Raw genomic sequence first — 27,675 nt, 5'->3', positions numbered from 1 at the left:
GCTGACGTAGTTAACGTTAAATATTACAATGGCTTGGCCATTTTAACGTGACGCTACATAGTCCGTCTGAAAGGCCCTTAGGTAACGTTAGCTTGCTGGCTAATGTTTGTGTTAGCTAGCTAATGATGATGCATATTTTTTAAACGTTACACTGCGACGCCGATTGACGATTCCACAGCAATAATGTCACAGTATTGATAAACGTCAATTAGTAACAAGTCGAGCCTGGTTTCAAACAGTTAATGAATTACCAGCCAGTGTAAGCCAAATAGCATTTTGAGTAAGTTAGCTAACGTCAGTAGCAGTAACGTTACAAGTTAAGCTCAAAAAGCTTGCTAGCCGCTAACGTTAGCTAAACGGCTAACGTTTCCCATCGAACTCAACGTTAACCAAACATGCTAAGTTAGCAACTTAGCTAGCCAGCTCACTCATGGGTGGACACGGCTAGTATTTGAGCGAATAGAGACACGCAATGTATTGACATGTAACCGGTTACCTGTTGATTATAGACCCAATAAGCTGAGGTAGCTCCTTCGTTTCAAAAGCGGTGTACGAAGCTGATAAAAGCGGCCGTACTGCCGCTGTCCATTCGTGTTCCCCATCTCCTCCACTCGACGCCATCTTGAAATCCCATAGAAAACTAACTAGCTACTGAAAGAAGAAACTGTGACAGCAAATCACAGGGGGCGCTCACAATCTGACTACAGTCAGGCCAACATCATTTCATCACAAAATCTACTCCGACTGCTTCCAAGAAAACAGTTTTTGGGGTTAATGAGGGCTAATAATACAGGTATTTCCTGCTGCTGCCAGACAATCAGCACTGCTCCCAGTAGACCACAGGGACAAAACACACACACACCTGGACTGATAAACGTGACTGTGCAATACTGCAATACTGTAAATACATTTTACTATTGATTCTCTTTACTCATATTTATTCATTATTTGTACTTTTTCTCCTATCCCTTGCTGTTGCAACATTGTATTTCCCTGTTGTGGGATTAATAATGGATGCTAATCTTGATTTGCCGCCAATAAATAAATAAATAAGAAACATTCTCAAAATATGGACATAGTTTCTCAAAATAATGAGAAGATTTCTCCAAATGATCACTAAGTATCTTAAAACAATGAGTAGGCCTATCTCAAAACTAATGAGAACATTGCTTAAGGCTTAGATCTCAAAACAATAAGTCATTATTATGAGATAAGTGGCTGTTTAGAACTTAGTCGTTATTTTAAGAAGTCATTACATTTTAGATATTAAGTCGTTATTTTAAGATACCAAGTCATTATTTTGAGATACTGTCTTATTCATTTGAAATATCTCATAAATTTAAGAACATTTCTTATTATAATGACCTATGATAATGACTTACAGGAACTTTTTTTCATCATATTGGAGGAAATATAAAGATCCCAATCTGATCTGTACATAAAAATAAAACAATGCCTTTATTACCATTACATTTTTTCCCATACAAACAATACAAATACCCTATACAGTTCACTCAATTCATTGTTTGATTATATTTGAACATTCTTGTAAATTAATATTGTGTGTGTGTTTAGCATATTGGATAGAAATCTGAGGTATTAATACTGGTCCAAATACAATGTAAGCTAAGAACGATTCACAGTACTTTTATTGCAGCTTTAATTTCAGAAAGGTAACTTTTGCATAATAGCGGCAACCAAGTAAAAAGGTTTAGTCTCTTTAATGTTTTTGGTTTCTTACAGCGTAAACAAATCACATTTAGATTAGGAAGAAAGTGTAAAATGTAACTACAGGCTCAGAATTAAAATATTTAAGTGTAATATAGAGGCTCAGAATTTTATTTCTAAACTCTGGGGAGTTAGTTTAGCTAAAGGGTTGTTCAATCTTGCGGTCTGTTTTGTTTCTTTTACTGTGAAATCTCTAAATCATTTTTATACACAAATACTTTTTTTTGTAGACAGCATCTTTTAACCTTTCGTACACAGTGTTTGTGCAATTCATTCTAATATTAATTTTGTGCAAACATCACCATAAGTCAAGCCGAATTTGTGTCTGCATGAAAAAGCTTGGTCAAAAAGGTAGTTGATTTATAACATGTAATTATCGCTACCTTAATTTACGTTATTTGAACTTTTGTTTCAGATGAAAGTTAACCCTTGTGTTGTCTTCCCTTCGACCATGAACTTGTTTCCCATTCAGGTCAAAAGTGAAATTGAATTGTTTTGTGCTTTTTTTCCAGCATTTTTGGCTCTTTTTTATGCTTTTGACACTTTTGAAAACGTTTTTGTCACTTTTGAAAACGTTTTGCTTTAAATTCATGGACAATAAACCTAATTATATGACAATATACCTAATTTTTGAGTTAAAAAAAGGAGAAATAATGAATTATTTTGACTAATAGTTAAGATCAAATGATGTTGACTGGATCACAGACGGGTATGTCAAAGTTTAGTCAGGATGCTGTTTTAAAACCTTTTAAACATGTTTTTCAAATGTTATAAAAATTGAATAAAACACTCACAATTCAATGAATCTAATCATTAATTTTACCTGCAAAGAACATCCATGCATCCATGTTATATTTGGGCATTTTGGTACAAAGAAACCCATATTTCTGATATAAACATTTTGAAAAGGGGTCAAAAGGGTTAAACACAATTGTGATCACTGCATGTATTGAACATAGGTATCGAAGCTTTTTTCTACCCTGTAGGGGGCAGCACCTCTCAGTCACAAGACTAGAAAGAAGACAGTCAACTTCCGACTTCCTCCTTCTCTTGAAGAGCAAGCTAAAGCTACTGCTGCAATGGCAAAGCTAATTTGGTTGTGCCTGCAATTTATCATGTTATACAGCACTGTCGAGGCTGTGTTTGAGGATCAAGTAGGGAAATTTGACTGGTAAGAGGAATCTAGAGAACGATCAGATATGTGCGCTATTTAGAGCCTTATTTTAATTTGGAAACGCTAATGCTAACACCTGTCACAGCCACTAGCTGCGACCCGGTGTGTTTGGGGTGGACTTTGTGTGAGAGAACAGGCCAAAGAATATTACAAATAGTAATAATAATAATACAAGCACTAGCTTACTGCAGATGCTGTTGTCTTGTTCATTATTTTTGATTTGTCTTTAGGAAACCACATTTCTAGTGAGCTCAATGAGATTTAGTAAATGTGATTTGGAATTGATTTCTAGGCATTTGGAAAGCATTTGAACCAATCTGATAATAACTATTGTAACGTTACCGTACAACAATATTTTCTTGTTTTAAATTTGAGCTGTTTCTCGTAACATTAGGGTTTGATCCTTGCAGGGGTCCAAGCATTGGTTCAGCTGTAGTTATAAACTAGGTTGTTGACCTTCTGACAGCTGGTGTTCTGTCTTGTGATTCACAGGAGGCAGCAGTATGTTGGCAAGGTTCGCTTTTCCCACTTCGACTCACATGTGCAGTCATCCAAAAAGGTGCTTGTGGCAACAGAGAGCAATGTGTTTGCTTCACTCAATACCAGGACTGGAGAACTCTGTGAGTATTTTTTTTTTGTAATAGAAAGTTCTAAATGGCCATGTTGACATACTTTGTGTTTTTATATTAGAATTGTTTCAATGTCTGTTACAGTCTGGCGGCATGTAGATAAGACTGGGCCGGAGGGAAACATTGACGCTCTTCTGCAACATGGACAAGGTGAGTTTGTTATTGCAGTTGAGCTTAAAGAGCTTTTAGTTCCCCTCTTGAAAGCAGATAACTCATAAAACTGTTCTTGTTACCTAGATGCGGTGCTGGTGGTTGGTAATGGCCGCCTACTGCGCTCCTGGGAGATAAATATTGGTGGTTTGAACTGGGAGGTTGTGCTGGACTCTGGCAGGTGATCACTTCCTTGATTTGTGGTGGTTAAGTATAAAATTTTCTTTATTTTGATCAGATGTTAACTGCCTTTGTTATACATTTCAGTTTCCAGTCGGCATGTTTAGTTGGACAGCAAGACATAGTGAAACACGTGGCTGTTTTGAAGAAAACTGTCCTCTCTCTGCATTACCTGTCTAATGGTCATCAGAAATGGATAGAGAATCTACCAGAAAGGCAAGTGGACGTGTTTTTTTTATGTCATTGGGTCAACAACATTGAAACTCGATTTTGAAGCCTTTCTTTGTTAATGAAATGTCTCCCCTGAAATTAAAGATCAAGAAAGCATTAACCGGACGCAGAAAATAGAAATTGTCGTATTTAAGCAGCAGAAATGTCTGATACATAAAGGCACAAATAATTTGTGTTTACCAACAAGGTTGGCATTATAAAAATCATATAACTCTCTGCCTTTTTATCTCAACAGTGAAACCGTGGATTACCAGGCTGTGTATTCTGGTGGTAATGGTGAAGTGTATGCACTGGGGGTTGTCCCCCATTCCCACATTGCAATTGTTGCTTACAGTTTGGAGGATGGAGAGATAATCAAGCAGGTAATCCAGATGTATAGTCCAGATAGTATATAAATGCAAGTTGTGGTGTTGTAACATATTAACTGAATTCCACATTTCTTACTTCTTCGCTTATGTTGTTCTCAGATCTCAGTCGAAGCTCCATGGCTGTCCAACATACAGGCCAGCTGTTCAGTGATCGACCAGGGGATGTTGACTTGTGTGGACTCTGCAACAGTATCCCTGTACATGCTTGACTTGCACCTGCAGTCCCAGATGACACAGATCCCCCTGCAGGTACCCACCAGAATAAAACCAAAACCTTTATAAAAATTCCCATGCTCTGGTTTTGGTAGGGATCCATTTTCTGTGTGAATGCATTTTTCTGTTGTTTTTACGGTATGCTTCCATGTATCTTCTTTTAGTCGCTGGGACTTGAAGTCACGCCTGGTTTCCAGCCAGTACTGGTGTCCACCCAGCCCAACCCAGCTCGCCCACCACTGTCGGAGTTCCTCCTTCAGCTTGGGCCTGAACACCACCTGCTTCTCCAGCTCAACAATGGTCACATAGTTACACTCAGGGATTTCAAGCCTGTACGTAACGGTTTCTCCACGTTGCTCTTCTCTCTCATGCATGATCGAGATTCTGACAGTTAAAACTCAGACCACTTCATGTTTGCCATCCAAAAATGTTAATTTATTCTAATATTATAATTATTGTACAGTAAGTCACTCTGGATAAAAGCTTTAGTTACATGCCTACAATGTAAATGTCTCTTGACTTTCTTGCTGAAATATCAAAAAATGTGTGGGTTTCTTCTTCTTCTATCTATTATTAAGACGGTGTAAATCTCAGTGTGTCATACGAAGATAGTACAATTGTTAATTTAGGAATCAGTTGGGAAAATTGTTGATGACTTATTTATCTTGATTCATAGGCCATGCTGGTTTCATTTGCTACCACTGGAGAGAAGACTGTTGCTGCTGTCATGTCGCCCAAGAATAAAACTGTGAGTTAATGTGAAATCATTATATTAATCACATACATCACACACATACAACTTGTTAATTATGTGGTTTGCCATCATGCTCTCTTTGAAAACTACAGTGTATAGCAGCAGGTTTAGTACAGTCTTAGTTGTCTCTTTGTGTGCTTGATGTGTGATGTGCATGAGGATTTTAATAAACTGATAAAATGTGTTCTCCTCAAGATGAGAAGCATTTTGTGTGCTTCATATGATTATCTGTTTTCTTCCCTATAGGCTTGCAGTATTAACCTCTTTAGTGGAGAAACTGGACGCAGACTTCTAGACACAACACTGATTTTCAATATGGATCCTAATGGTGGGAAACCAGAGAAGGTGAGTCTAAATTTCTTCCAAGTGATTCTCCAGCATGTTTGATATCTGGCCTTTGATGGGAAGGACTTGACCAAGGCTTCAAATTTATTTTATAATTACTTTATAACATAACACCCTTTTGTATTCTTTCATTCTTCCAGCTGTATGTACAAGCATTCCTAAAGAAAGACGACTCAGTTGGCTACAGGGTCATGGTGCAGACAGAAGACCACACACTCACTTTCATCCAGCAGCCAGGTATGGATGGCACAGGAAACAGGAAGCTTTGGTAGTGTTGGAATGTCAGTCTGCGCTGATTAATGTTATCTGAGGTACTAGCATGCACTCCTGTCTGCCCTGGTGTGTTTTTCTATTCTACCACTGAGGGGCGCCAACGTCCATACATTTTAAATTCCTGCTCATTGTGATAAAATAAGCAGACCTTTTTTCAGGAATTTTATTTGACCAGAACCCAAAAAAAACACACCCCTTGACCTTTTGCTTTTCATTATGCATGACAATGGAAGCCTGAAGACGGGTGTCTTCAGTGAATCACATGGGGATTTATAGCCAACAGGTGAAATGGCTTGAAACTTTTGATTTATGTAAAAAGAGCGTCCCTCATTGTGTTTACTGTTGAGAACCAGTACTTCTTTCAAAGTGCAAAAAGACTGGTGAGCCACGATTTGCCTCATGATAACATTTGGGTATATTCCACTTCTAAATCATCAAAAAATGCTGCCAACATCCAACCACTGTGTGGAGCACAAACAGGCTGTCAGTTTTCATAATGTACACACAATCTTGTCTTTTCCCCAAGCACAAGGGAGGGGGGAAATATTTCATGTTGTAATTCACGGAAAGCGTCCACACAAATTGCATACTGTCGCAGGGTGTGTAAAGTGGAATGAATGATTACAGGACAAAAATGAGTCTTATATTTTTTTCTTTTTCAGGGCGTGTAATGTGGACGAGAGAGGAGGCCCTGTCAGATGTGGTGACAATGGAAATGGTGGATCTGCCTCTCACAGGAACACAGGCAGAGCTGGAGGGGGAGTTTGGCAAAAAGGCTGGTAAATGTCAAACCAGAATCCCTTCATGTTTTTCTCCTAATTTTCTAACTTTTAAGTACTAATCTAATCTGTGGATTAATACTTAATATTTTGTCTATTATTTTCAGTTTTCACTCCGTCCTGGTAGTTCTTTAATTTTCTTGCATGTCCTAGAAACTTAAGGCAGCTGTGCAATTCCTAATCTTAGGATATTTTGTCAAGCTTGGTTAATCCTTTTTTAGAGTTTCCTCTACAAACTAATGAACTAATGTTTAAGTCCACTGAATGTTGCTTTATATTTTCATCTTACTTCAACTGCTCAGCACCTGTTTTTAATCATCAGTTGTTATTTTGTAGATTGCAACAGGCTTGGTGGCCTGGTTTAAAAAAAAAAAAAAAAAAAACGTTTTTCTTGGGTGTGTTCACTTGGTTGCTATCTGCTTCACTTTCTTTTGTCTTTGTTCTGTTTTTATTGCTTCGCTTGGATTCAGCCATACAAGGTAACTCCCTTCTCTGCTTTTTTTTCCCCATAAAAACTTGATTCATTTAAGGTTAGGATCTCCTGTTGTTGACTAAAACTCCCACACCATATCCACTGAGCCTTTCATTCTGTTACTTGATTTCGCTTTTAGTCGTATCTTTACAAAGCCGCTTATTCCACTCTTGTTTTATTAATGGTGTTAGAAATAAGCGGCTAAACAAGTATTCCTTTATAGTATTCTAGTTTTTCCACATACAGTGATGTTTTCCACATACAGTGATGTACTCTATGTACTGTGTTGTTGAAGGTACACCTGCGCTTTGCCTGCAATAGCAATTTGACAGGGTCCAAGTTGTGTTTCTCAATCCATTGAAAGTCCTTAAGCAGCATCTGTGTGCTCTCTCTGTAATTTGTCTAGACGGCCTGATGTCCATGGTGCTTAAGAGGCTCTCCTCTCAGCTTATCTTGCTGCAAGCTTGGATTTCTCATCTCTGGAAGCTGTTCTACGATGCACGGAAGCCTCGCAGTCAAGTCAAAAATGATGTGACCATTGAGAACCTCTCCAGAGACGAGTTCAACCTGCAGAAGATGATGGTTATGGTTACTGCATCTGGGAAGGTACGAGACCGAAGCTTACCCTGTCGTGGAGTTACTCTTAGCTAGTGTTTCAAGAGGGATGAGCTGTGCTGCACATTTGTGGTTTGAACCAGTTTCTGTTTATTTTGTCTATGGTCAGGCAGGCCTAAAGTGAAATTAAACATTAATAAATAGACTTCATAAGGCAGCTATGAAACTCATATTTTTTTTCTTCCTTTTCTTCTTTTTGTGAAGCTCTTTGGGATTGACAGCAAGACCGGCAGCATTTTATGGAGGCACTACCTGAACAACATCCCATCTAATCCAGCTTTCAAACTAATGGTGCAACGGACCACGGCACACTTCCCTCATCCGCCACAGTGCACACTGCTCATCAAAGACAAGGTATCTCATAACAAGAGCTCTGTGGTTAAAGAGATTCAGGGTGGGTGTCAATTTTATTATTTTGTGGACCACACAAACATAAATAAAGCAAAAGACTTTATTGTGAAATCAGCAGATCAATTGCTCATTTTTGTACCTCGCATAGAGTTAGGGGCTTCAAGAGAGAACACTTTAAATTTCGACTGAGCATGCCTTATACAGTACAGTACGCATCGCAAAAGCTAAATACTTTTTTTCCCTTCTGCAGTTACCAGTACTTGAAAGGAAACATTGGTGTAACTGCACAAGTGGTGTGTATTTATCTTGTCATTTTGTATATATTTCTGTTCTCATTTGTTTCTTCTCCTTTAGGACACAGGCCTGGCCACACTCCATGTGTTTAATCCCATTTTTGGAAAAACGAGTCACATCAGCCCACCTGCCCTGACTCAGCCAATACTTCAGTCACTCATGCTGCCTCTCATGGACCAGGATTATGCAAAGGTCTTACTTCTTGTTGATGACCAGTACAAGGTCAGTGGCAAACTGTAAACCTCACCCACCAGATCAACATTCTGCATTCACTACTAGAGAGACAGACATACATCTTGTGTATCCATGTGCATCAGGCCAACACTCAATTTGTAAAATTGTATCCATCTATTATGTTTCCACAGGTGTCTGCTTTTCCCTCTACAAAGAATGTACTACAGCAGCTCCAGGAGATGGCCTCATCCATATTCTTTTATCTTATTGACTCCAGCCAGGGAAGACTTTCTGGCTACAGGCTACGAACGGCAAGTGAACCTTCTTTTGCCGAATTATTTCAACGTTCTTTGCACATTAGGGCTCCAGGGTTTCAAGTTTTAGCCTAGCCACCACCAGTCTTCAGCTTTTGGTTCCCATATTTCTATTGTTTATAATTGCAGTGACAATTTCACTATATTTCATGAATGAAAACATGACCATGAATGCTCAAATATTCTTGCATAACAAATGCTTAATAGATTAAGAATATATTTGACTGAGAGTCTGCCAGTTTTAAGGCTATCAAAGGAGCACTGTACAAGCAAATGGACATAATCATTGTAAAAAATATTCTGAGAATGAACATTACAGCCAGAGGTCTGTTTTATTGTTCCTTCTCTCACAGTGAGCTAAATAATACTTAAATCACAGTTGACTGATTGGTCAAAAATAATTAATCTGGATGTTTTGTGCGTTCAGGACTTGTCGACTGAGCTGATCTGGGAGGTTGTCGTCCCAACCGAGGTCCAGAGGATTGTCTCAGTCAAAGGCAAAAGGCCCAATGAGCATGTACACTCCCAGGGCAGAGTGATGGGAGACCGTAGTGTTCTATATAAGGTACGATAACTTCCCCTGAAAGCGTACTAACGCTGTGGTTTGGAAGGAGTGTTGCGTTTGAAAGTTATGTCATTGTTCTTATTGGTGCTGGATTTGGTCAATGTTGTCTAGACCTCTCTCTCTCTCTTTTTTTTTTTTTTTTTTTTTTTTTTTTTTTTTTTTTTTTCTCTCTCTCTCTCTCTCTCTCTCTCTCTCTCTCTCTCCCTCCCACCCCCACTTCAGTCAGAAACACAGTCACTCCTAGGCTTCTGATGTAGGCTGAAAACTCATCTTTCCAGAGAATACTGTACCTCATGTCACTATTCCAGTAAATCATCTCCTCTCCACCAACTGACTCTAAATAAGAATAAACCCTGTTTTTTGGATTTCTTCTTAGACTCTTACACTCCCTACTGTAGTTCCTGCGTGATCTATGAAAATGCACCATATTCTGCACTTATTTTTAGGCACTCTCTCACACAAATCCCCAAAATGTACAATAACCCAAAACTCCAAAGCCCTGTCAAGGATTCTGGAGACTACAATGTTTATTACACCCCAGAATACAAATGTGTGTGACATAACAAACAACATAGTGGTGTCTTTCCCACTCTTAGAGCTTGTATGAAAGTTAGCATGGGGACCAAGAACATCCAGCCCTCATTCCATATTCATTCATGCATAAAATTTGCATTTTAAAACTTTGATTTGATTAAGATGCTCAATTGTGTTTCATCTAATTTCTTGCAGTACCTGAACCCAAATCTCCTGGCCGTGGTGCTTGAGAGCACAGACTTGCATCAGGAGCGAAGCTTTGTCGGGATCCTCCTGATTGATGGCGTGACTGGTCGCATCATCCACGAGGCTGTTCAGAGAAAGGCCAGAGGACCAGTGCATGTTGTGCACTCTGAAAACTGGGTGGTGGTGAGTATTATTGACAGCTAACGTCGATCATAAAAAAATATTTTTTATATTGTTTTGTTGCTTGGTATACCCAGGGCTCGGTTTACACCTATCGCCATTTCTAGCCACTGGGGGACCATAGGCAGGCTGGGGGAATGCATATTAATGTTAAAAAAAACCTCAAAGTGAAATGTTCATGCCATGGGACCTTAAATAGACAAATGTTGAAGGGGAACACAGCTGATCTGAATGTGTCCCCCGCCTATGTTTGACCCCGCAGTACGAATACTGGAGCACCAAGTCTCGCAGGAACGAGTTCTCTGTAATTGAACTGTATGAAGGGATGGAGCTCTACAACAGCACCGTGTTCAGCTCGCTGGATCGGCCACACGCTCCTCAGGTGCTTCAGCAGTCTTACATTTTCCCCTCCTCCATTTCCACCATGGAGGCCACACTGACCGAGAAGGGCATCACCAGCCGCCATCTGCTCAGTAAGTTTTAGCGAGGTCCAGTCTTATGGGCTGCAGTGCATTACTGTTTGAGTTACCCACCTTCTTTTCAACATTGTTCAGCCTTTTTTTAATATGTGTATTTGGGTTTTCTTCGTCACAGTTGGCTTGCCATCTGGAGGGATTTTGTCACTACCCAAGATGTTCCTTGACCCTCGGAGGCCAGAAATAGTAACTGAGCAAAGCCGGTGCGTCCTCTTGTCAGGCTTGGTTTAAAATATTTAATTGACTTTTTTTTTTTTTCTTTTTTTTTTTTTCCTGTCTCTCTGTCTAACTTGTTTACTTGATTTCCAGGGAAGAGAACCTGATACCGTATGCACCAGAGCTGCTGATCCGTACAGAGTGGTTCATCAACTACAATCAGACTGTATCAAGAGTGCGAGGAATTTACACTGCCCCCTCTGGACTGGAGTCAACCTGTCTGGTGAGTCTGCCTTTAACAATACTGAGAAACCTATATGATGATTACCAAGGTATGCATTTCTTGTTTTAGCAATTGTTTTAACAGAATGTCGTGGAAACTATTTATTCTTGAACTGCCCCTATGTGTCACAATTTAACTTCCTAATTTTCCATTTGGAGTGTTTATTTTCTAAAATCTGCCAGTGACAGTACAGCATGATATTTGCTTACCATTTAAAGTCACAGGATAAACAACTACTGGCATAATAACTTCAGCAATATTAAGTCATTCCAGTGAAGAAAATATAATATTTGTGTATTTATTAATACTGAGTAGTAAATAAAATAAATAAAAGTTTTACATAGCCATAAAAATAAAAAAATCCATCCAAAACATACAGGTAGATCAAATATGACAATGTTACCTTTTTCCTTGTAGGTGGTGGCATATGGTCTCGACATCTACCAGACACGCGTCTATCCCTCAAAGCAGTTTGACGTACTTAAAGACGACTATGACTACATGCTGATCAGTAGCGTTCTCCTCGCCCTTTTCTTTGCCACCATGATCAGCAAACGCCTGGCAGAAGTCAAACTGCTTAACCGGGCCTGGCGGTAAAGGATTGGTCAAAATCCCATCTCTTACAGCCCCGAGGCTGCACAAAGGACCTCAGCCCGAGGAGATGAGACGGCTGAGACCATGCCTGTAGAAGAACACAGGCCAAAGATCAATAAGGCCCATAAGGAACTGCAGGGGTGAGGGGACAGCGGGGTGGGGGTGAAAGGAGGGATTAGAAGAGGTTTTATGTGTTGTTGTTTTTTTAACTTATTTTTGCAAGCACAAGGAATTATTTCATAGTAAAATAACTTTTTTTTTTGTGCAATGTCATTTTGATTAAATGTTTAACACATAACTAATTCCAAATGAATAATACAGATTTGGATTTAATAAATTGTGGAGTTTGGAAATTCCCACACATGTGAAAGTTGGATACTTAAGCAATGTTAGTTTCTTCCAAAATAGTTTGAGGCATTTACTCTTCATTAGATACTTCATTAGACTACTCTAATGGAGAGTGAATACATATTGAGGTTTGAGAAAGGCGATACAGAAGACATGCAACACACGTGAGCATGATTTGATTCTTTTAGCTTGCTGAATCACGGTGATGCCCAGATGAAGAACTGTATAAAGTGTGAGAAGATCATGCAGAATGGACAAGAAATGGTCATTTATGCTTTCCTAAAGACTTTCCCACCAATGGCACTGTCACACTGTTGTCACCATCACATGCTCAACAAAGGAAAATGACCCATCAGTAGCCTCTATTTTCTGTACATCAATCATCTTGCAGCTCATTCGTGTGAGCAGTTTTTATCCACTAATGGCTCCATTAAAATTTCTTCTTGTCTCAGAACTCCAGTTTAAATGTTTTTTTTTCTGTTTTCAGAGAGAGCAAAAATGTGTTCTTGGAACAAATGCTTGATTATGGTCATTATATTTAGATTATGGTCGTTATTTAAAAAAAAAAGTAAACCTGGTATATTTAATGCTTATTAATTTAAGCAATCTAGGTGCAGAATTACTGTAAGGATGTGTTAACATTGTAGTTACTGTAGGTTGTAATACATTTCCAGAAATGTATTTGATTTATAAAACAGTAAAATTGGCTAAAAGCCTTAACACTTTTCAGTTGGCCAATAATGAGGTTATTATTGATAAGTTAAGTAAATGCTGATTGGTACTCATTTCATGTTGTCTCAAAAAAAAGACATTGAGTCTATCGTAGAATGAATAAGTTATTTTATTTCTATAAATAGATTAAAAACACAATTTTACAATGATTTACTTTTGACACAAACAACATTAGGTTAACTTAGAAACAGCTTTTGCTGACAGAATCTTCATGAGAACTTCCAACCTGTTGATGTAACAAAGGTTGTAAACGGGGAGGGGGGGGCGGTGGTCTATACCTTAACAGTGTAAATGTAACATGATTTCCATGCCTACACACAAATAAAGAATCATTGAAGGCCCAAGCTGTACTTTTCTGAATATATATACACACACACACACACACACACACACACACACACACACACACACACACATTGTTTGAGCTAAATACACATACATAATGAAAATGTAAATGTAAATGTAAATGGACTGTTCTTATATAGCGCTTTTCTAGTCTGAATGACTACTCAAAGCGCTTTAACATTGTACAGGAACCATTCACCATTCACACACATTCATACACTGTGGCCAAGGCTGCCATACAAGGTGCCACCTGCTCATCAGATAATCATTCACACACACTTCGACATAGGACTGCAGGGCCAAGGATCGAACCACCAACCTTCCGATTGGAAGGCAACCGCTCTACCACTGAGCCACAGCCGCCCCAAAAAAAAACAATTCATCATAATGATTAAAAGTTTATCAACTGCCCAATACTGAATATTAAGGCTTTCTTTTACTCCTGTGTATACACTGAAACACTGTAAAACATTTTTGTGATAGGGAAAGCTGTGTAATGAAAATGAAGTGCACTTGCCTGCATAAGGCACGGAAATAAGAAGTGTTTTATCAGGTGAAGTATCCGGGTTCACTGTAGTTCAAAGCATGTTTGGGTTGTGTTGTGTCGTTCTTATATTGGCCACATTGTTCATTGTTAAATTTACCATAACTCTTATTGGGGGAATGATTCAGCAAAACATTAAATCTATCAATACATCATACTTAAGATTTCAAGCAGCATTGTCATAGAACACATGGGATGAACAGTTTGGTACAAGCCCAGCTTGTACATACAGTAATTATTTGCTCTCTCGTAAGAAATATAATATTAGTAATATGAGCACATTAGCCTGACAAGCCAGACCCACATCAAGATGTTGCCCCCTGGCTGCAAAATAAATTTGCTGCTGCTAGGGTGCGTCTAGATTTCTAGGCTATGAGCACATGGCTGTCAGAATTAATGAGTGATAAGACATTATATCTGTGAGAAAACTGCAGTATCTGAGTAAACCAAAACTGAAAATGGTTATATAAATATTTCTCCACTATAAGTGAAAATACTGGAACGTTATGATGCTAAAATACTGAGCGGTAAAATGTTCAGTTAAAAAGGAGACAGTAACCTCACAGTGTTGTGTGACATAAGTGGTCTTGAAATGCATCAGTCATTGAAAATAACACCAATGTGACATAAGACATGTGAGTGTAGCATGTAAATGTTTTCACACACTTTGTTCAATAGTGTATCATATTGTTATTAATGATGTCAGTCACAGTTTTGTACTCATCAAGTTTCAGACAGGGACATAAGCGAGGGTTTCTATCTGTTCTGCCAGCCGCTGCTGTTTCCCGTCCTGGCCGGTTCACTCAGGAGTCTTTCTCGTCTGTCTGAGTACGTTGGTCGGCCCGGCGGCAGGAGGATGTAGTGCGTGGCGCTGGCCTGTCTGCCGTCCTTCAAAATTGGAACAATGCAGGGAGAAAACTGAGCTGCAGGTGGCACCCTTTCACACTGCTGTCTCTGTAATGCCTTACTCACATATTTTGGGTTAGCAGCGAAACTCTGTGTGGCAGGCATCACACCATTGATATAAATTGGAAGGCTTTTGGGGCTCGGGGTACGTGGTGGGCAGGGTGGGACTAAAGGGATCCTTGGAGGAATTTTGGGAGGCTTGTCTTCCTGGCTGGCGCTCACAGTCCTTAAGAGAGCGGGACGTTTTTGCAGGATGGGGACACGAGGAGGGATTAGGGGCTTGTCAGTGGGGCAGGTTGTGCTGCTGCTGTGGAGAGGCTGGGAAGCAGGGCTTGAACAGGGAAACTGGAGTCTGGCTGATTGGTGTTGGTCTGGCTGTTTGCTACACACAGTATCCCCGACAGCTGACACCACATGCTGGTGGTCTTCTCTCTGGAGAGCTAGTGCCCAAAACCTGCTTCCTCTCCCTGATGGTCTGTCCTCTCTCCCTGGCCAAGAGAAAGCCATGGAGCCAGTCCCAGCACCACCAGCCTGCAACGAGCTCTCCTGGTAGGCGTAATTCACTTGGCCACAGTCTCTGTTCATGCCCCTGCACATGGCCTTAGGGCAGCTTTTGGGCAAAAGGCGGCGTCTGTCGGTGGTAAAAAACTCCACCTCACTATCGGCTGCCTCATCAGACATGAGCTCCTCAGGGTCAGGCAGAGGCGGCAGGGGTTTGGCTTCTCTCTGGTGGCCCCCAAACACTGTCCATCTCTGGGAAGAAGGGACCACCTGGTCTCCCTCATGGGGCCGCAGTATGCTGTCAGACGCTTGCCGGTAAGTATCAGAGTAGAAAAGAGACTGGGAGATGTTGCCTGGGAAGGGGGAAAACAATCAGGTATTAGACAACTGGCTTCATGAAATCCTAAATTGAATTGTAGACCAAGAAGACGCTGCTTCATTATACAGGGTTTTGCTATCGCTGTTGTTTCCTTCAGTGCAGAAACAATTCTCAGAGGAAGAAACATGGAAAACAACTTCCAACGAGAAAAAACTTTTAACTAGAGTGTAGTGATGGTGTAGGAGGGAGAAAATACCAAGGGGAGTGGTCTCATTTGCTTAAAGTATCGTACAGGAAACAGGAGATAAACATGTTGAAAACAGCCGCTTAACCTATCACCCTCTTCGTCAAACATCAGCCACAACACCCTGATTAACACAGGAATCGCCATTATCTGCGGGGCAGGCCATAATCTTAACGGAGCTTCCCATAACCTTCTCTGTGGAAACATCCGACGTGCCCCAGACTGCAGGAACAGCTGGTGGCCAGGGAGCAATAGCTTCCCCTCCTCCTTCACCCCACTCTGTCCTCTGCTACACAGCTCAGTCCAGTGATGACAAACTCACGTTCACCCTGTCAACATGCTGTTTTATTAGTCAAACAGGGTTTAAACTCGTTTGTCAAACCAAGACCGGATTTCAGAATATAGAAATGAAAAAAAAAAAAAAAAGTTATCAATGTTTTGTTTTGTTTATTTAAAAGTTTGCAGAAACATGATAATCATGTCCGTGTGTTTGAACACATGTTCCTTTCTATCTCAAGGTTAATTCTAATGTAACTCACCCAGGTTATAGTAGCAACTCATTTTCAAAAACCATTCCTGCAATTACCAATTTATTACAGATGAATATTAATATCATAATATTCATTAGACTGAGATTAACTGAGATTCTGTCAAATACACAAAACATTTAAACCATCTCAAGTGTCACATGCATGCAAGTCAATTGAACCAGTGCTAGTTGTAAACAATTGTCGATCTGTAGTAATATCATTTTATAATAACTTATATGTATAAAAAAAGAAACATGTAAAAAGACTCACAGTTAAATTCCTTGGCCATTCCATGCTGTTGTTGAAGCTCCGTCAGGTTTTGTTCCATGTCAGCACTCAGGCCAAAGCACTCTCTGTAAAGCAAGAGAGGTTGAGAAATGTAAATCATTCCTACACATAACCTATTACCAGTAAGTCATTAAATATGTGAAATAACAAGCATGACACATGCTTCAACAGAACATAGGTTCCGTTCTCCTTTATGTATTCACATTATTGAACAGCATTGCAGGTTTCCCAACGTCTTCTCGGAGCCATAGTCTTCACGTATTTGTGCTGTTTATTTACCAAATCTACCTATCTTTTACTATTGCTAAAACTGTCTACTCTACTCTGTATGTACAACATTAATTGCATGTCCGTCCATCCAAAGCTTTTGCGCTTGCTCAGATTTTCTTTCCTTATCCAATATCAAAGGGCTAATGGCAGAAGGCGTTGTATAATATGTGTATATGTATATATATATATGATGTAAATAATGTAAAGTGAATGTGAGTGAATCTTTAATGTTATGCGTATAGCATCTTAAATATTTGTTTTTGGATGCACACATAAAGTGGTGAACTCATTTTAATTGGTGATTTTTATGTCTGTTTACACATAATACATTACAAAATGATAGTATTTAATATGAATATTGCCAGAATTAAACTCCTGATATTGTATTTTCAAAGTTAAAGTAGTGTTTGTATTGTCACACTATGTAATAATAACTGATCCTTGTTTACATTTGGTTTCTTTCCATAAAAGAGTGGTTTTTGCGTACCTGTTCAGGACATGTTGTCCCCAGGAGTTATTCTGACTCCCAGCCATGTTGTGGCAGAAATTGTGTTGTTAAAAAGCACAAAGGTCTGTTTGGTATCTGAACACAAGTCAGCTCCATCAAACCCATCACAGCTTCATTCTAACCAGCAGAAAGCTGTTGGAGACAAACAGAAAACTAAGTGTCAGGAACTATTTTTCCTTGAATAACAGGACAACTTGTACATTTGCATATTGTTGTAGCAGGTGTGTCCAAATCAGGCTTTAAACACAAAAAAACATGACACCATTTTCTACATTTGGCTTTTGCCTTAAATCACTCAGTTCATTTGTTCCAGTCACACCTTTGTCAGTGTGAAATGGCCATAAACAGGGCATATAAACAGTGCACATCTGGAGCACAACCAGCTGCACATATACTCATCCTACCAGGCGGGGTCAAAGGTCAAGACAGCTACTCCAGAACAAATACTTAAGAGGTTCAAAACAAACACACATATCACCTATAGATAAATCATTTATATTATTAACACAGCACGGCTCATTACACACATTCTACCTGTTACTCTGTCCGGACATTACTCGCTCAAGAGCAGCTTGCAAGGAAACATTGAGTAACTGAGTATATAAAAAGCATTTTGTGAGAGTAGTAGGCAAAAGATTTAGATTACTAGGTACAGTATATAACTTACATTTCTGAAACTGCATCGTTTTTGGTGAGCCTCAAACAACAGTCACAACAAAAGCCCAGTAAATTACTTCAGTCTGCTCTGGCAGCTGCCATGTGTATCTCTTTGTGGTTCCAGCTTAAAGCCATTTGTCTGATGAGCAGGCTATTACACAACCTCTGGGTCAGATGTGGGAGGGCAGCCGCACTCCCCACCCTCCTTTCTCTCTGTGACCATGAAACCCTGCAGTATCCGCCCTTACAACAGGGGCTAATTGTGCAGCATTCCAGTGATGCTGCATGACAAACTCCACCACCACCGAGACACACGTAGACTAATAATACATGTCTGTGTAAAAGTTTTCTAGAGACTCGTGAAAAAAAAAAAGGGATCTTAGGTATTGTGCCGTGAAATATGTCACTGTCTGTAGAGTAATGAAAAAAAAGTTTTGTTGTGTATTCAGTTTAAAAAGCTAATGAGTCAAAGAAAGACATGCTATCGTTTAATTAATATGCTTGTATGTATGTATGTAGTTAAATGTTAGAATGGCGAGCACTGGAATTAAGCAACGTGGTGTTTGTATATTAAGCAACGTGGTGTTTGTATAGTATACAAACACCACGTTGCTTAATTCCAATGCTCGCCATTCTAACATTTAACTACATACATGATGGCTGCTTCCTGCCTCCTGATCTGACATGAATGTCAACTGATATCCCTTTTGCGTGGAGATGAACACATGTAATCTGGGTCAGGTGATGGTCAACCTTAGAGTAGTCTCGCATTGCCAGACCTATCTCCACAGCGCTGCAGAATAAGTTTCCTTAGAGATGTACCGATATGGAATGAATCTCAAGGCAATAATGATAACAATAATAATAATAATTATCTGTTTGTTGTGACCGATATCAATACACAAATCCCCATACAGAACCAGGTTTTAAGTGCCATCCCTAGTCCGCAGCCATTTGACAACTGAAGGGGTTTAAAACTGAGTGAAGCCCCTGTGTCAGCAGGCCTCAAGCATGGTACTCATTCCCTTCCAGCTTCCAGCAGGGATGCTGCTTATTACCCTGCACCCTTGACTCTTCAAATATGAATAGCAATGCAATAGCTCTGAGTAAATTTAATTTGACAGTTGAATTACCCACATTATTGTTCAAACTTGAATGTGCCTCATCTAGCTTTTAAATTGTGCAAATCCAACTGTTTTTATCATAGTCAAATGAACTACTTTACTTTGTGAAGAACTGACGAATACTTCATGCTCATATAATAAAATGGTTCCCATGCCTGTAATCATCTACAGTAAACAGCTACATTTAAAAATAAAATGTAAACACTGAACGGAAAATACACTATAAATCTGCATTCCCGTCCACAGAATTGAACCATGCAGCAATTCACCTACAAACCACGAATTAGTAACACACCTCTCCTACTCGCCCGGATGGCAATGCAAGATCTCAATTTTACTATCACACTGCAATCTCATTCTTCAAAGTCTAGCTTTGTTTCATGTTACTTATAAACCTACAGTCTATGTGGGAGGCAAACAATGCAGAGCATGCATAATGCAACACAAAACCCACCACAAACACAACAGTGACCCATGCGTCTTATTTGAATATTTATGTCATCCTTAAAACAACCGACTGTGGCGTCATTTCCGCCAGTGATCCTCGGAGATGGAAGACGCTGAACAATTATGAATTCTACCGGCAAGTACTCAGTGTCCATGAATGGAGCCACTCTCAGGCATGAATGGGGCTTTGTGTCACTTTGGTGCGCAGTAAAGCAAGCCTGAAAATACAAGTGAACTCTCCCATGAGGTTAGGACTGAAGATACGCCATGGAGACAAGCAGACATTGCCGAGGTATGAGTCTGTGCCACAAATTCCCTGCAGGAGGATTGTGTGTACGGGCATCGTTGAAAGAAGAAGCCAGAGGCGGAAAAACTGTTTGTTTATCTCATGCTGGAGCCTTGATGTGTTGTCCTTGGCTGTCCCCGCCTCATTTTTATTTCAGGCATTAAGCCATTCACTGGACCTTTACAGATGATTTAATTATGATGCTGGCATAAAGTAGGCCTATGTGCTTTACATCACCTGATTACAACTTGCTGGTAATTCTGCTGGCCAAGTAACGCTCACAGCTAAGTGGCTGGACAGAACTCTTACCAAATGCCTTCAATGTTACAAATGTTTCCACCACAACATTAGCAGGCCACAAGACTAAGAAGTATTTGACTTAAATTTCTCAACATCAGTATTCGCAGCCTAGATGAAGGTTTCTTTAACCAAATAATCTAAATAGACAAGTGTTGTCGTTAAAGGTTAATATATCTATCAATCAATCAAATGTTATTTAAAGTGTAAAATCACCATTAAACATGGTCTCAGTGCACTTTACAATTAAAGGAACACAGAAATAACAAACAGCATTAAAGCAGTAATAATAAACAATCTAAACATTTTAAATGTGACTTATAAAGTCTTATAATAAGTATAGTATAGTTGAATGATGTATCTACTACTCTACTCTACATGTATTGGTTTCCAATGGGTCAGAGGAAATAAAGGAAAATAAATTGCAGATTGCTGTAGCTACATTTTATATTTTTATATTCTAGGTCCATGACCAAAATAGTATTATAAAAACTTAGTGCTGTGAAAAAGTGTGCGGGAATTCAATCTGTTCATCTATATTTTTATATACTGGAAAAATTACACCCACCTGGCCATTATATGCCACACATAATATAGGCCTAGACTTTAGCACCTATATAACACATTTTTAATACTTTATATTTATAATTCTACTCTTATTCTGTTTTAATCTTACTATTTTTTACTCTTATTGTAATTATTATTCTTTATTGCACACTATCTTTGTTTGCACGATCATTACTATTTCACTGCACATAGTATTGTATGAGCATATGAAAAATAAAAAGTTTCCAATCTTGAATCTTTGAATCTTAATCTAAGGCTTAATTTGACTGTGGGACTAATGCTGGTGAATCATTAGGGTTTGGGATTGGCCCATTTAATTCATGAACTGTAGTGTAGTTTAAACAATAACGGTCAGTTTGTAAGAATATTAATCATTTCAACACTGTTCTAATTATTAAGAGCCATATTAGGTTTGAAGATGATTCAATAGGTGTTGGTGGTAAAAAAAAAAAAAAGCAATTTACAGCTATCCAAAATTGTATTTCCTCTAGCAAATTAATTTCTAGCTTTCAAATGTGATTACCTGTATAAAGAAAAATTACATATGTGGCCGGGTTAGCTCAGTTAGTAGAGCAGGCACACATTTACATAGAGGTCTATGCCTCGACGCAGAGGTCCAGGGTTCAAGTCTGACTTGTGATGATTTCTTGCATGTCTTCCCCCTGTCTCTTCCCTTTCTCTCCTGTCCATTAAAGGTGGAAAAGCCCCAAAAAATAATCTTGAAAAAAAAAAAAAAGACCTGAGAGAGCCATTCATGAATGTAATGGGTAGACAACAATCTAGTAAAGCAACAATTTAAAACTATAATTCAATACTGTTAACAATGTTCAATCTTTGCCTAAGTTTATAAGATTTTATTTAAATTTTAGAGTTGTTTATTTAACTAGGGTAACACTACTACATGTTTCAGTGCATTGAAACATTGAAAAATGGGTCAACATGTAGGCCTATATATATATATATATATATATATATATGGATATATAGATAGATAGATAGATAGATAGATAGATAGATAGATAGATAGATAGATAGATAGATAGATAGATAGATAGAATTATTCTTTATTGGACCAAACTCCACACACCATCTCCACTATTTTGGCATTTACTTTAGCGTCCACTAGCGGCTGACCAGGGATGGGCCGAGCAGTCCCAGACTCACCCATCCCGCCTCGATGGGACTTCGCTGGTCTACGCGGACATCAAGTAACTCTACAGCGGGTAAAGAGAGCAGCCTGCCCCGCTGCTCACAGACAAATAACCCCAACAGACGAGCTAAATTAGTCAACACAGTTTAAGAAAAGCGACTTGAAAAGAAACAACAAACGTTACAGTGGCCTAACGTTGGACCGACGACCGCGTCTCCCGATTCGTTTTACATTTCACGTTAAGAACCGCGCGAGGAATAGTCTACAATCAAGTGTAGCTTTCTAAGTAGGCCTATGATTCTAGCTAAATAGGCAGGCTCTCGTTTACATCAAACTCTTCTCCTGGTCGCTTAGTTTAAGTGGATTTAAAGCACAGTTCTTATCAAATAGCCTAACTAACATAATAAAAGCAAGTCCTACCATGAAAACGCAGACAATTGGTGTCCATCACGTAAAGTCGGGTCGGCCGCCCTGTTCCTGTCCAATGTCAGAAAAGCTGTATAGTAGCCCACGAGCCAGTCTCCCTGTCAAAACTAAACCATGTGCAACATCCCTCCTCTGACAACAACACTGGGAGGTGAAACTCGTTTTGTCAGCGTGACGCGGGTTTCCATCTCCTTATAAAAGCATCCAGCACCCGGAGCACGTTACTGTTAACTCCACCCAAGTCCGCCTTAAAAGGAAAAAAATCCCCCTAAAAAATAAAAACCTTTAGGAAAAACTAAACACCATTAGGAAAAGTAGCCTAATTTATGGTTTAAAAAATGTATGGAAAAAAAAATCTACATTTGTGGGTTTTTTTGTAGGCCTAGCCTACTACTTCAGTATTCACATTATTTCAAGCCTTCTCCACTTATTTACGGAGGGAAATATTGTAGGCCTTTTTAGTTTGTATTCCATCCACTACATTTGACGCACTTAAAGCCTACTTTGCAGATTTTAATTTAACAAACAAAACACATGATAGTTGGCTATATGATGCATTGTTCTTAGCCTACCAATCAGTATAGCCTACATAGGGTAAATTCAAATCAGCTTTTTTACTGCAGCATTAAAATGCTGCATAATAATCCAATAACACGGCCATTCATGCATGATTTTACTTTTGATGGTATCATTTGCTGCTACTATTTTTGTACTTTTGCTTTTATCCAGGGTTTTGCCTTGAGTATTTAGCCTAAAGGATCTGACTGTGTCCTCCACCACTGTAAACCAGAAAAGAAGTTGTCAGCCTGGTCGATTTTAAGTTAAAAAATACGGAATAAGCCCATAAGCTACTCACACAGAAACTCCCTCCGGTGCAGCTGTCAATATATGTGTCCTGACTCCCAGTAATATTAGGGGGAAAATATTGAAATCAATGATGGACATAGACTGTAAGGCTCCAACTCTAACAAAATATAAAAATGCAATATTATTGAGCACTCTTAGCATTTGATTTATTCTGAGATCATTTATGCATGGATATGTCCATAATAATCATTTTATCTGTCTTGTGTGATGAGTTTATGGGAAATTGCCCTTCATAAGGCAGTAAACAATTTTGGTGTGACTTGTGTAGGAGTCAGAGAGTGTGTGGGTGGGTTTTGGCATGAGTACAATAGGCTATAGGACTGATAGAGAAGAACAAGTACAAGATGGCAGCCCAGTTGTGGTGGATGAGGACTTTTTTTGAAGCCTGGATGTCACATAGGAGTTCAATGTCTGTGTTTGTCTTCACCCACGAGACCCACCCCGAGAGAGGCAGAAGGACAATACTGGAGGCCATTTACTAGAAAATAACAGGGAAGTGAGTGCAGGCCATTCTTGTTTTTACCACAGCGTCCAGACCACACTGAGCCTACAGTCTTCCTCCAGACTGCCAAATTATCTTTTTATTAAGTGCTGAATAAAAAAAAAACTGATAAAAGTGTAAGAGAGACGCGAAAATACCCTGTGACCTCCCCTTCTTCTGTTTTATTGTTAAATCTTTCCACTCTAATAAAATCCGTATAGGGTCATATATGGATTAAGGAGTGCCTTATACCTACAGTATATGACTACTGTAAATCATGAACCCACAAAATAAATACACCACATGTGATGTGCTTCTATTGTTGCAATCCTTGACTGTCTCTATTCCTCTAACGTCATTTGTTTGCTTAAAGGGATACTCATACTTTTTAGCAAATAAGCTGTTTGATCAACTTCCTGTTGGGCAATAAAGTAACTTGTATCACATGTGATTCCAGTGTGAGATTAAGAAGTGAGACTGCTGTCAGTTGTCACGCTGCAATACACAAATGTTAGGCTTTGTCTTTGAAGAGGAATGGTGCAAATACATCTTAATACTCTCAATCCCTTTAAAGGTCTTAGTTATTTGTTCTTTTTTGTTGATAGCGGTGACACAGCACCATCCAAATTTTTGCCGCCTGGACAAGCAGATTGTCTGTGGGCGCTTGTGACGACCCACAGGATGCTCAAAGCTGTGGGGGTTGTTGTCGGGGTGGGCCAGTCTCCCACAGGGGAGGTCAAGTCATTTCCTGCTCTGAGAGACCTCCGTCCCTCACAGCTGTCAGTGCAGTCAGAAGCCCATCTCCCACATCTGTAACCCCCCTCCTTCTTTTGCTTTTTTCAAAGATGTGATGGATTGCTCTGAAGTAACTCCCTCATGCTGCTGCAAAATTAAAGATGGTTAATCAAAGATGGACAGAAATCAAGGCCCTGTTGACGTTTTTTTTTTTTTTTATGAGCTCAATTCCATTTAGGACAAGAAACATCAAGGTTAAATCAGGAATCAATAGTGAGTAAAAGTTAAAAAAACAACAGCGATAATAATTCGGAAATATCAAACTAGATTGGTATAGCAGATCAGTGAAAAACAGATATGCCCTGAAATGAGAAATATCTCAGAAGATAAATGTCTGCCCACTACTTATTTAACAGTGTCTCAAGCTGGAATAGGAAATGAAGTAAGTAGGTGTTAACATACGTGTTCTATGGTAAATACATTTGTGTAGGTTGATGTGCTGACATGGTGACACAGGGAATTCTCTTATAGAGGAACCAGCTGTGTACAAACATGTAATAGTAATTAGAGCCCTGTTACAGACCGCAGACAGACAAGCCTACTGCTGTTTTCAAAGTCACGGTCGACTGGTCTTATGTTTGAGTTTTACATTCCTTTTAATCGTTGTTTCTGTGAATCAATGTTAGAGGATGTAACAAATAAAAATACGTATATCACAATAATGCTTATTATTAGATGTAAATATTTAAAATAGATGATTAGGTCAAAATGCCTCAGTTATAGCTTCTACCTGTGTAAGAAGTTCAAATTTATATCCATTAAATGTGTTTTTGAGTATATGAGTGAACTCTGTAATAGGGCATCAGAGCTGAAACGATGGGCATTTCCATGCAACTCTGGAATGACATAAATGTGTAAAACCAGAGAGAAATTCAAAAGAAAAATACTAAATTCCACCTCTTTGTTACCACCCACCACTTCCTTCAGCCTGACATGTAACAGTCATGTTTGATGTTTTTATTTCATAGTAGACTGCCAGAAAGTATGGTCTACACATTTTTGAATTAGTTTTTGAAATGAGGGATAAATAGAAAGAAAAGTTATGATTAAGTTTTGAATAAGTACCATTCATTCAGACTTTATCACCGCCGTCTGCAGAGTTGTGTGTGATTTGAATAACACAACTTTCGTTTAATCTTTTTTAAATTTAATGGATCTGATGGTTGGGTCTGACAAGTAGGTGGCGTCAAGGAGGAATCAGGCTCCTCAAACGTCTGCGTGGGCTTCGCACCACGGCCTTTGACCTCATCCTGTGAGGAGACCGCTCAGTTATCAAAGAACCAACAGCCACCGGGAGGAAGAGGAGGACAGCTGAAAAGTAATATTTGTGCTGCCTTTGATTGTTGGGTATCTCAGGAACTGCACTAATGGCCAAAAGAAAACACTTTCTGTGGAATTTATTCTGATGCCAATTGATTGATACAAATTATACAATAGCATTATAGGCCGCTTATGTTTCCTGTGAATAAAATGTAGCTACAAGCAAATCAATGGATCAGAGGTGGAAAAAACACATATACAAACACACAGCTTTATGTGTAGTGGTGCTGTCCCTATAAAAAATAAGAAAGCAAAATACTTTTCTCCCCCCAGGGTACCGACAGAGACAGACAAAACGGAGTCAGTGAAAGGAAGTGGCAAGGATTAAAGTGATTTAAACTCTGTGACATCTGATTTCATGGGGACAGCTTCAATGAAAGGCACAGACTCAAGCATGAAAAGAGCAATTCTTTACTGATGATGCTACAGCACTGGAGGCCTGGGCAGCTTCCCTACCCAAGTTTTCAGGCCTCAATATGGGCAGAAAGTCCGCAGGCCCAGTGGGAGGCCTTCCGCAGCCCTGTGAAGTTGATCTCCAGTTCATTAAGAGCTTCAGTTGAAATGAGTGAGGATGGAGGGAGAAAAAAGGCTTTTCACGTTAATACAAAGAAACTGTATATGGGCAAGCGATTTGACTTTTTCAACGACTTCTGCCTCACCATCAATAACTCCACTCTCTCTCCCTGCCCACACATCCGCAACCTCGGAGTTCTTTTCAACAGCAACTTCTCCTTCACACCACATCAATCAAATCACCAGGACCCACTTTTTTTGACCTAAAGAACATAGCCTGTCTCCGCCCATCTTCACATCCAGAACTGACTACTGCAATAGCATTATTTATGGTACATTATCCAAAGTCCTAAATAAACTCCAGTACATCCAGAACTCTGCTGCTCGTCAGCTCACCCATTCACGCTCCTGGGACCACATCATCCCTGTCCTCCAGAACCTCGACTGGCTCCCTGTCCCACAACAGATACAATTCAAAGTCCTTCTACTCACTCACAAAGCCCTCCATAATCAGGCCCCCCTTGCTTCACCACCACACTCCTTCCTCTTCCTCTGCTCCTCTGATGCCAACCTCCTGTCTCCAACGCTCAGGACCAAGCGTCGGGGGGACAGAGCCTTCTCCATAGCTGCCCCGTCCCTCTGGAGCTCTCTCCCTCAAACACATCTGCTACAGCAACGATCTGTCCATGTTCAAATCACAAGTCAAAACTCACCTTTTTAGAGCCGCTTTTAATGTGTAATTATTACTCAAGTGTCTTTGAGTGTTTAAAAGCACTTATATATAAATAAAATTCATTAATATTATTATTATTTATTTATTACATTATTTCCCTCCTCAGTAGCAACTCTCTAAATAAAAAAAGAATATATTTTTTGGCACTAACACAAGGTTGCTCATCAGGACATGGACATACTGTGTGTTTTTCATTCTGGGTAAACAGTTGTGACAGAAAGACACTGTCAATATTTGCTTGTATTCACAACTTGTTCTGGTCAGTCTTTTTTGAATCACCACATGACATACAGGGTCAGGAGGGTCCTTTCAGGAGGGCAACAGAAAATAGTCAAGTTTAGTAATATTGTTATTGGACTGCTGATTATTTACTGTGTGTACGTGCACATCATGACTCTATTGTGCAGAGTAGGGAGTGTGGGGGCGGGGGGAGAGATATGACGTTGCCGTCTGTGTTTT

General features: G+C 39.4%; 3 protein-coding genes across 6 annotated transcripts in view; 1 reads left to right on the top strand and 2 right to left on the bottom strand.

Annotated features, from left to right (window-relative positions):
• ubr4 (ubiquitin protein ligase E3 component n-recognin 4) overlaps positions 1-649 on the bottom strand; it is a 62,807-nt gene extending 62,158 nt beyond the window's left edge. Inside the window, exon 1 of the mRNA XM_039800440.1 lies at positions 497-649. Coding sequence (XP_039656374.1) covers positions 497-621 — 125 coding nt within the window. The 5' untranslated portion in view covers positions 622-649. The remainder of the gene's footprint in view (positions 1-496) is intronic.
• Positions 650-2,753: 2,104 nt separating this feature from the next.
• On the top strand, positions 2,754-12,820 carry emc1 (ER membrane protein complex subunit 1). 2 transcript variants are annotated; one of them, XM_039800525.1, is made up of 23 exons: positions 2,754-2,899; positions 3,395-3,522; positions 3,616-3,681; positions 3,769-3,862; positions 3,949-4,077; positions 4,328-4,454; positions 4,560-4,709; positions 4,838-5,005; positions 5,350-5,421; positions 5,674-5,772; positions 5,913-6,009; positions 6,708-6,824; positions 7,295-7,303; positions 7,703-7,902; positions 8,116-8,265; positions 8,617-8,778; positions 8,922-9,041; positions 9,472-9,609; positions 10,339-10,512; positions 10,772-10,982; positions 11,104-11,188; positions 11,295-11,424; positions 11,842-12,820. In XM_039800525.1, the coding sequence occupies exons 1-23, from the start codon at positions 2,808-2,810 to the stop codon at positions 12,019-12,021; spliced, it is 2,898 nt and encodes a 965-aa protein (XP_039656459.1). In that variant the 5' UTR covers positions 2,754-2,807; the 3' UTR covers positions 12,022-12,820. The 2 variants fall into 2 exon arrangements, with proteins under 2 accessions (XP_039656459.1, XP_039656460.1); XM_039800526.1 differs by lacking the exon at positions 7,295-7,303 and having other exon boundaries at positions 2,755-2,899.
• A 1,001-nt stretch (positions 12,821-13,821) lies between these two features.
• LOC120559097 (ERBB receptor feedback inhibitor 1) lies at positions 13,822-22,682 on the bottom strand. Of its 3 annotated transcripts, none has more exons than XM_039800528.1 (4): positions 22,502-22,682; positions 17,533-17,685; positions 16,758-16,840; positions 13,822-15,747 (listed from the first exon to the last, which is right to left on the bottom strand). In XM_039800528.1, exons 2-4 carry the CDS (start codon positions 17,577-17,579, stop codon positions 14,744-14,746), a joined length of 1,134 nt encoding a protein of 377 aa, XP_039656462.1. In that variant the 5' UTR covers positions 17,580-17,685; positions 22,502-22,682; the 3' UTR covers positions 13,822-14,743. The 3 variants fall into 3 exon arrangements, with proteins under 3 accessions (XP_039656462.1, XP_039656463.1, XP_039656464.1); XM_039800529.1 differs by lacking the exon at positions 22,502-22,682 and adding an exon at positions 18,221-18,545; XM_039800530.1 differs by lacking the exon at positions 17,533-17,685.
• Positions 22,683-27,675: the final 4,993 nt, after the last annotated feature.

This window comes from Perca fluviatilis, chromosome 5 (assembly GCF_010015445.1).
Source record: "Perca fluviatilis chromosome 5, GENO_Pfluv_1.0, whole genome shotgun sequence".
Lineage (NCBI taxonomy): Eukaryota > Metazoa > Chordata > Actinopteri > Perciformes > Percidae > Perca > Perca fluviatilis.
The sequence above is the reverse complement of the archived record's forward strand: the minus strand, read 5'-3'. Positions and strand labels throughout refer to the sequence as shown.